The sequence below is a fragment of the Leuciscus leuciscus genome, assembly GCF_965113295.1.
Source record: "Leuciscus leuciscus genome assembly, chromosome: 18".
Classification (NCBI taxonomy): domain Eukaryota; kingdom Metazoa; phylum Chordata; class Actinopteri; order Cypriniformes; family Leuciscidae; genus Leuciscus; species Leuciscus leuciscus.
Window position 1 is genome coordinate 4,701,692 of NC_138742.1, and position 10,265 is coordinate 4,711,956.

Below are 10,265 nucleotides of genomic sequence, written 5' to 3' on the forward strand. Positions count from 1 at the left end.
CGTGTTCTCTCATGGGAACATGACCTCTGTGAAGACACAAGGCTTCAGGGACAGCCCGAAGGGGAGGACTTTGTACTGATATGCCCGACCCTCGAACACAAAGCGAAGGAACGGTCTGTGTCGAGGGAGAATCGAGACATGAAAGTACACGTCCTTCAGGTCGATCACTGCCAACCAATGTCAGGGATGAATGCTTTTCTGCATTAATATTTTGAACGGGAGCTTGTGAAAGGCCCGATTCAAAACTTAAGGTCCAAGATTGGCCGTAACCCACTGCCTTTCTTGGGTACAATGAAGCAAGGGCTGTAGAAGCCTGACTTCATATCGGCTGGAGGGACCGGCTCGATCACGTCCTTCGCCAGTTGGACTGCAATCTCCGCCCGTAAGACAGGAGCAACACTGGGCAGCATGAGGTGAACTGGATGCCCCTGAACTTGTGGGGATGCCGGGCGAACTGAATCGTGTAGCAGAGTCTGATGGTCCCAATGAGCCAGCGAGATGGGCTGGGGTAGAGGTCTGCTACCCGACCCGAGCCCGACGGGTCCCGAAAAACTCACAGGTTTCGGGTCAGGTTCGGGTCAATGTTTAATGAATACAGAGAATTTTGTGTGTGTACAATCTACAAATAACAGCAATGAAGGGGTGACACTCTAAAATATCAAGAGTGCAAAATATACACAACAAAGAAAGTTTTGTTCCATATAGAGGGACTGGGAATGCAGTGTCAGAAAGATCCAGTATGGGTAAGACTTTCAGTGTTTCACTGCAGTTTAATTTCAGCTGTGACATGTTCATGCACTTTAGATTTGCTTCAAAACATAAATTGTACTGCATTAAATATGATATTTAAAGAGTGAAGCTTCCAGAGAGTTGATATTGTCTTTGTGTCTGTCAGTGATGTGGAGAAGCTTGCGACGGTTACACTGATGGAGAAGTTTGTTCCCACCGTCTCCGGCTCTCAGAAGCTCCTGGCATCGATGGACTGCCGTCAGCTCACTCAGGTCCACGGATTCACTGATATTGTGCTCAAACCAAAGTCAAAAACACTGTCATTGTGAAGCCTTCTAATGCTCTCGCTTCTCTTGAAGAATATGTACTAGATTGAATCAGTATTTTCATTCACAACTGATTAAGTCAACATAAAGATTCATGTGTATTTGCATAATTAGAAAGCTGTTTAGTTTATACACAATATCAGTTATAGAATTGAACACTTGTCTTTATTCAGATGCTGCAGTTATTACAATATAAACCAAAAATCACAATATTTCACAAGCAAACCAGTGTTTACAGCTTGGACAGGAGAGAGAAAATGGCTTCAGAGATTTCATTACAAAATAACATGTACCATGTTTGGAAATGTAGAATTTCACAACATAATATTAAATCATATTATGTAAAATGTCATAGTAGATTTGAAAAGCAAAGTATTAATAAAAGTTAAAAGCAAACATTAATAACATAATTGTGTTGATTAGAAAATATAGACTCAGAAATATAGATAAATTGGCCATTCATATGTAACTGATGAAATATTTTTTTCACACAACATAACTCACAAATATATTTCATTATAGTTGATGTTTTGTCAGTAACTGATTTTTGAGGGCCTGAATATTCTTTTTTACCATGTGTACACATATTGTAAGTAAAAACTTCTTGATTGTGTTTTTTGATCATTCTTAAAAAAAAAAAAAAAAAAAAAAAAAAAAAAAAAACTGCAATCTTCTCAAATTTGTTTATTTTTTATTTTAACTGACAGGAGTGAAGACCAGTGGGTTTGAGTTTTTACCTTTACCATTAGTGCATGGGCAGAAATATGGATAGAGTTTGTCAGTGAAAGTCTGACCAGTGAAAGAGTAGATATGAGATCTGGACTCCACGTCATAAAAAGAGACCAGACCCTCCTCATAATCCACAAACACACCAACCTTCTCAGGGTTCACTTTCAGAGATAAAGAGACAGATGGACTTTCACAAGCTAAATACTGATTCTCATTTCTCAGAACCACAGTCCAGACTCAATTCTCAGGACTCGGTGTGATTATCCCCTTCCTGTTAATGGATTCTCTGGCCACTCCTAAATCCCAGTCAGTCTTTCCCTTCACCTGCACCTCATAGTAAAATCTCCCTGAACTGAATCCCTGCTTTGCCAGAACACGTAAACTCTTATCAAATCTCTTTGGGTTTTCTGGGACGTCCTGCCTAATGTCTCCATGACTGACTTGTTTTCCATCATCAGACAGGATGAGAGATGGATTCGCTGTATCAGGATCCAGAGTCACATCCACTGAGAGAGATCAGTCATTATCAATCAACTTCAGAACAAACATTTTCAGATGTACAGCATATAATATAGATTAACACATTGTGAGTGTACTGAAGAAAGTGGTGTCAGTCACACTGTACCTGCAAACTTCTGCACAAACTTCAACCCTGTGGACACAGATGACAATATAATGATGAATTATTTGCAGCAATAATTTCAGATTAACAGTGAGTTTCTCTCCACCGTCAGTATCAATAGCATGTAAATGTTGCTCATCCCTCAGTTTGTAATAACAAATGCAGAATGTGAAGCTTGTTCTATTCTTGTAAAAAATTTTATCAAAGCTTTTCTATTCATATTTTAGTAAAAATGTGTTATTTGAACTGTAAAGGGTCTACATTTTTCTTGTGAGGTGGGAATTTTTTTTTAGACAGATAATGTATTTTTACAGTTTGTACACAAAATCACATCCTTTTTTGTCATTTCAGTAATACTGCTCTAACATGAGTTTACATGGATAGAACTTTACATAGAAAGGGTTAGTTTATGATTACATGTTTGAAACAGAGATCCTTTACAAACTGATCTTAAATTGGATTAAGTGGCGGCTGGAGGAAGATTTTCTAGGTAGGGCTGTGTTTAAGAAAAAGTTAACAGAAGGAAACCATATTAAGACTTTTTTTTTATTAAATTAAATTAATTTAATTAGAGCTTTAAATAAATGTAACCTTTATTTGATACCAAACAGGACCATATGGAGATGCCAACAGACCCCTATACCAGCCGCCTTAACCTTACAGCACACATTACAGATATATACAGATCCATTCAGAATCATTAAACACAGCACAATACTAATTAAATATTAAACATTCTGAATGTGCTGAATATGGCGATCTGAAGGCGTCTCGAGATCATAGTGAACAGTTCCTCTGTCAGAGTGAGTGTTTGTGTCTATGCTTGGAGTGACGTCTGATGCACATATGTACATAAACACCATTGGCCTCGCAAACACTCACCAGAAACACAACAATACTGAAATGTGCTTGTGGAAAAAGCCATCAGAGCGCAGAGACCGCACATATGTAACCGGTCGTCACCAACCCTCTCCAAGCGGGATTCGAACTGGAGACCTGGGAAGCTCTTACTGGCCTACATTACACACACACTGCTTGTTTCTCATTAATAATAACAGACTCGCACCTGTCTATATGTATGCCATTGTAATCGTCTTTACCTTGATTACAATCGTCATCCATCAAAACTTTACTGGTGAGATGCTTGTTTGCTTTATTCAGCCTCTACAGACTAGTCCTGACTTTAGCAATGGCTCATTTGAGGCGATAGAGAAAATTGACTATTTTTGGACAACATTCAAAATTTTATGTCATTATCTTAAAATGTTCACAGCAATTGCTAAACTGCTACATAAACCCACCTCCTGAACTTGAGACATGCAGAGGGGACATTTAGGAAAAGTGTATATTTTGCACAGATGATTTTCTATAATAATTTACATAATTCTTTATTATAATTATTGTTTTGTGTGTGTGGCTCTGGGAGGGCGGCGCCCTAGCGACCTTTATTGACCAGCCGCCACTTAACCCATAATATTCCTTGAAAAAAATGTTTTCTTAGTTACTGACAAAAATCTACTGTATATGATATTCACATACCAGTTTGATTGAGTTTTTCATATAATTCCTGATTAGTTTTCTTCAGTTGAGCCAGAGCTCTATACAGAGAGTTCACATTCACATCACAGTCAATCCTGATCTCAGTCCAGTTTTTGGTGTCCAGGGATGCACACATCTACAGCAGGAGAGAGAAGACTGTTAAATATGTTATTAATTTATCTTTAAAGTTAGTATATTTTACACAGTACCTTTCAAACTGTCACGGTTCTGTTAGTTTGGACTTTTTGTGTCTCACCACCTTCTGCTTGAGTTAGTCGTTTGTTGTCTTGGTTACTCATGTTCAGCTGTGCTCTTATTCTCTCCTCATTATCACGTGTACTTGAGCTCTGTGTTTCAGATTGTGTTTCATTGTTCGGTCTCGTCTGTGAATGGATGTGGTGTACTTTCTCCTGCCTTCTTCGTTGTGAATCTAGTGAATTATCAAGTAAAGAGACTGTCTGAACTAGGGATGGGCAAATGAAGCCTCATGAAGCACTGAGGCTTTCCCTTGATTGCTCCGGGAAAAGATTCGAAGCATCAAGAGTCTCGAAAACAGCGCCATCTTGTGGCAGGTCAAATTTATAGCAGCCAGAACTCAGCGTCGTTGTTTTATCTATAATGCTGCGTTCACACCGGACGCGAATAGCGCGTCAAATTCGCGCCTGCCGCGTCTAGTTTGACGCTTGACCACTTTGTGTTAATTCGCGTGTCTAACGCGCGTAAAAACAAAAGTTTGAAGCGAAATTTACGCGCGTCAGAGGTGAAAGTTTTGGCGGCCATCTTTTTTAGATGTTTATCGAGCATTAGCGTTAGCATTAATCGAGAGAGTCATCGCTCGTATATGCTCTGGAGAGCAGAAACAGCTGCGTAGGGGACATCGTCGCTGTACTCGGGTCCACCAGACCCTCCAGAGGGTTTCAGGAGTTTCACAATTTGCTCCAGGAGCTAGGTTTGGTGGACCTAACGGTGAGGACGCTGACGAGGACAGCGTAGGCCGTGAGGCCTCGGCCTCGAGTGGTCTATGCCTGTCGAGCCCGCGCTCTACAGCCCGGCGCGAGGTTCACCCTTGCCCGCACCCACCTAATCTGTCATTTATTTTTGTTTTGATAATAAATGGAGTCAGCCTCCAAAAGTGAAACCTGTCCTGTGATTTTTGTTTTTATACACTAAATTGTGTTTGTTGTCTTTACATTAGAATAATAATGTTTCATATAATCTAGAATAGATATGGAATAAATAGCATTCAATACAAAATGAGTATCTCTCATATATTGAAATCGAGTTTTTCTGTGAAAGATTTGCTTTGTTGTGCATTTTAGTCATATTACAAAATAATTTATTGAGGCCAAACATAAAATAACATTATAAACTGTCACTTCACCACGTGACAGCAGCAAGCAGGCTCCTGATTGGTTAACGCGGCGCGAATTGACGCAGAAGTTCAGATTTTTCAACTCGGGCGGCAGACGCGAATTCGCGTCAAACACGAGAATGCACAAATAGCACTACATAAAACATTCGCGCGTAACGCGCTTAACGCGCCAGACGCTCAATTCGCGCCATTCGCGCGAACTTGACGCGCGAATGAGGCGTATTCGCGTCTACCGCGCCGCGCTCTACGCCTCATTCGCGCCGCAGGAATTTTTTACGCGCGTAACGCGTCTTTGCATTGACTTAACATTGAAATCACTCGCGCCTGACGCGCTATTCGCGTCCGGTGTGAACGCACCATTAGTGCTTTTGTGCATTCACGCGTTTGACGCGAATTCGCGTCTGCCGCCCGAGTTGAAAAATCTGAACTTCTGCGTCAATTCGCGCCGCGTTAACCAATCAGGAGCCTGCTTGCTGCTGTCACGTGGTGAAGTGACAGTTTATAATGTTATTTTATGTTTGGCCTCAATAAATTATTTTGTAATATGACTAAAATGCACAACAAAGCAAATCTTTCACATAAAAACTCGATTTCAATATATGAGAGATACTCATTTTGTATTGAATGCAATTTATTCCATATCTATATGAAACATTATTAATCTAACGTAAAGACAACAAACACAATTTAGTGTATACAAAAAAAAAAAAAATCACAGGACAGGTTTCACTTTTGGAGGCTGGCTCCATTTATTATCAAAACAAAAATAAATGACAGAATTGGGGGGTTCGGGCGAGGGTGAACCTCGCGCCGGGCTGTACAGCGCGGGCTCGTCAGGCAGCGACCACTCGAGGCCGAGGCCTTATACGGCCTACGCTGTCCTCGTCAGCGTCCTCACCGTTAGGTCCACCAAACCTAGCTCCTGGACCAAATTGTGAAACTCCTGAAACCCTCTGGAGGGTCTGGTGGACCCGAGTACAGCGACGATGTCCCCTACGCAGCTGTTTCTGCTCTCCAGAGCATACGAGCGGTGACTATCTCGATTAATGCTAACGCTAATGCTCGATAAACATCTAAAAAAGATGGCCGCCAACGGGTTTCGAAACTTTCGCCTCTGACGCGCGTAAATTTTGCTTCAAACTACGCGCGAATTAACACAAAGTGGTCAAGCGTATAACTAGACGCGGCAGGCGCGAATTTGACGCGCTGAAAAGGATTTAATTGATCAGTGAAGTTATTATAAAGGTAGAAAGAAGGTAAAGTAGAGGTTGAAATTTTTTTTATTTATTTAATTTTTTTATTTATCATGATAAGATGCTTACATTTCTGGCCCACACTCCAGCACAGTAGGTGGCGGATATGCACCTTAAATGCCGGTTGCCATCCGCCAATAAAAGAAAGAAGAAGAAGAATTTGACGCGCTATTCGCGTCCGGTGTGAACGCACAGTCAGAGCGCGGACCCAGTCTGTGGGCGATGTCGAGCGTGTAGACCAGCTGGTCTGCGATCTCCGGAGAAACTTTGCCGAATAAATCGATTAGAATTTTCCGAACATCTTCTCCTCGCTGCTCCTGAATACCGGACACTCGCAGATTCCACCTCCTTTTATAGGCATCCAATTCCTCGCATTTATCACGTAGCACGCAGTTTTCCTTTTCCAGTGATTCCACCCTGTTCTGCAACGAGCTTACCTTGCCTGATACCTCTTCAATTTGATTGCTCATAAACTCAAGCGCCACAGTCACACTGTTTAACGAGGCCGTATATTGACTTGAACGGTCGTCTCGAGGGATTGCATTCGATTCATAAATTCCAGTTGCATTTTTTCAACTCTCTCCAAAACTTCCATCAGGTTCGAATTGGAGACCATCTGAGTATCCGACGCCGCTCTTTCACCCAATTTAGATTTTTTGGCTGGCTGTCTAGGAGTTTCAGGAAGGGGAACTTTACATCCTGATGTATTCTTAGCGTCATTCCCTTTAAGCGAGGCATCCAGAGATTTCTTCGCGTATGAGTGCATGGCACCTCGAGTAGGCTTATCTTCTTCCATCACGCTCGTTGAAAAGTTAGAAAAACAAAAGAACGAACAAAGACTTTCTCAGATCAGTAAAGAAATTATTACTTTGAGCCCTTTTACATATTAAGTATTTTGTTAATTATATAATGAATGCAGAGCTTCGGCACAGGGATGTTACTCAGTCGCCATCTTGGCCCGCCCCTCGTGTGTGTGTGTGTGTGTGTGTGTGTGTGTGTGTGTGTGTAGGTGGGTGCGGGCGCGATCGAACAGTGGAAACATGAAAACAGGCTACTCTATCATTTTGTTCAGGACATCTACGGATATTATTTATTTATACATGTATAATTAAACTTGTTTAAATGTACAGTTTGGTGTTGTTTTGTTTTTAAAAGATATCCTAATACAATAAATGCATTAATCATTGGATATAGAGTTTGGAATCTATGTGACCGCTTGCGGCAGTTCTAGTAGTTATGGAATTCTGTAACATTGACTTACCTGTCGAGAAGAAAGCAGGCAACTTCAGCATCTCTTTTGAAAGCTTTCTCCTGCATTAGCTATCCCGACATTAACCCTTGTTTTTTGTAATCTCCGGTCACGTTTCCTTTTACGGTGTATTTTGGACTTTTTCGACGACGAGGACTCCTTATCCTGTGACTCAGCATTTGTATGGTACTCCATTATAAATAACCGTGCAGTGCAGCCTTTTAAACTTGCCGGGGCAGTGACAAGCGCCTCTCACTGCTCTGCTCCTCCGCTTCTGCTGGTTTCAGTCACGTGACGCTGGCTCTGAACGAAAACGCGTTGTGGAAACGCGTTAGCCTAGTACTTTTTGTCCCTCTCTGCTATTATAGTTTTTCAAGATGGCGGAACTACATGGAAGCCTCCAGGGGGGCAGGGTTTTATATTATTTTGAAGTAGCCCCGGGCGGCGCCATTGGCTAGCGGACCCCCACCTGCTGTTAGCATCCCATTGACTCCCATTCATTTTGGCGCCACTTTGACAGTGAATAACTTTACAACTGAGGCGTTTAAACACTCCATTTGTCCATTATTTATTTCTAAAGAAACACGAAAATGTATAAAAGGCTCCATTACCTTGTAGCTTACATTATGGCCCCGTAGATGCAGTTTTTGTAAAAATAGGCTAACGATTGCGTCATAACCACGCGACTCTCTGTCGCACAGTAGAGAATTACCGTATGGACAGGAGGAGAAGCTTGCGGGCAATCGGGGGGACGTGAAGGCAAAGTGACAAAATAATTAATCAGAATACAGAGCAAAAGTTTCTCCTGCTCCTAGCTCGTGGACACCTCCTACTCACACTCTCCGTCTCTGCAAGTTTCGGAAGGGAATGATTCAGATTTCTCTTGGCACAACTACTAGAAGACAGATGGGTTGCTCACGTCACATCTACGTCGTCAAGCTCAGTGTGAGTCTGCGCAGTACGCTCGACCCCCAGGAAGTAAGAGTTTCTAATTGACTTCCCTTTGTCTCCGTTGAATCCAATTTGGTCGCTGTGTCCATTTCTTTTACTGTCTATGGGAAGCCTCCATGGACCTACCCGTCCCATGTATATAAAGATAATAAATTCTTCATTTACGAGGATAAGTCAGAAGATAATTAGCAGTATTTGTATACCATTGAGGACATACAGTCATGGTCAGAATTAATGGCAACCCTGGTAAATATGATCAAAACTGGCTGTAAAAAATAAATCTGCATTGTTTATCCTTTTGATCTTTCATTAAAAAAAATTGCAAAATTCTAACCTTTCATTGAAGTAAAAGAATTGAAAGTGGGGGGGAAATCACATTATGAAATAAATGTTTTTCTCCAAAACATGTCGCCCACAATTATTGGCACCCTTTTATTAAATACTTTTTGCAATCTCCTTTTGACAAGATACCAGCTCTGAGTCTTCTCCTATAATGCCTGATGAGTTTGGAGAACACCTGACAAGAGATCAGAGACCATTCCTCCATACAGAATCTCTCCAGATCCTTCAGATTCCCAGATCCATGTTGGTGCTTCTCTTCAGTTCAGCCCACTCATCAGGTCAGGGAACTGGGACGGTCATGGCAGAATGTTTTCTGGCAAAAAGCTCTTTTTTAGTTTCATCTGACCACAGAAGCCTGTGCCGTTTGAAGTTCCAGTCGTGTCTGACAACTGAATATGCTGGAGTTTGTTCTTGGATGAGCGAGGAGCATTTTTCTTGAAACCCTCCCAAACAACATGTGGTGATGTAGGTTTTTTTTTTTGGGGGGGGCTTTCTGACCCCAAGACTCAACTAATCTCTGCAATTCTCCATCTGTGATCCTTGACATCCTCACCGTGCATTAAGGCAATATAGACACACATCCTCTTCCTGGCAGATTCGTAACATCTTTAGTTGATTGGAACTTCTTAATTATTGCCCTGATGGTCAAAATGGGGATTTTCAATTCTTTAGCTATTTTCTTACAGCCACTTTCTATTTTGTGATGGTCAACAATCTTTTAATGCACATCAGAACTATATTCTTTGGTTTTACTCATTGTGACGGATGATTAAGGGAATTTGGCCTTTGTGTTTCCTCATATTTAAACTCCTGTGAAACATGAAGTCATAGCTGGACAATTTCATGTTCCTAGTCACCCTGGTGTGCTAAAAAAGGTAAATATTAATGAGAATATACTTCAGAGATATTTTACTCGTAAAACATTTATTTCATAATGTGATTTACCCCCCACTTTCAATTATTTTACTTCAATGAAAGGTTAGAATTTTGCTAACTTTTTGAATGAAAGATCAAAAGGATAAACAATGCAGATTTATTTTTTACAGTCAGTTTTGATCATATTTACCAGGGGTGCCATTAATTCTGACCATGACTGTATTTATGAATAAAAATATTGATTTTAGATAATAAAATACCTAAAAACCTACACATT

The 10,265-nt window shown here is 41.0% G+C and overlaps 1 protein-coding gene and 1 long non-coding RNA gene across 2 annotated transcripts in view; one reads left to right on the forward strand and one right to left on the reverse strand.

Moving 5' to 3' along the window:
• The window catches only part of LOC309481035, a 130,489-nt gene extending 120,840 nt beyond the window's left edge, over positions 1 to 9,649 (forward strand). The window contains exon 3 of the long non-coding RNA XR_014199862.1: positions 8,217 to 9,649. This is a non-coding gene — a long non-coding RNA (uncharacterized lncRNA). The remainder of the gene's footprint in view (positions 1 to 8,216) is intronic.
• LOC309480994 (putative E3 ubiquitin-protein ligase TRIML1) lies at positions 750 to 6,260 on the reverse strand. Its single transcript, XM_082145778.1, has 3 exons — positions 3,946 to 6,260; positions 2,410 to 2,436; positions 750 to 2,290 (listed from the first exon to the last, which is right to left on the reverse strand). The coding sequence occupies exons 1-3, from the start codon at positions 4,079 to 4,081 to the stop codon at positions 2,022 to 2,024; spliced, it is 432 nt and encodes a 143-aa protein (XP_082001904.1). The 5' UTR covers positions 4,082 to 6,260; the 3' UTR covers positions 750 to 2,021.
• Positions 9,650 to 10,265: the final 616 nt, after the last annotated feature.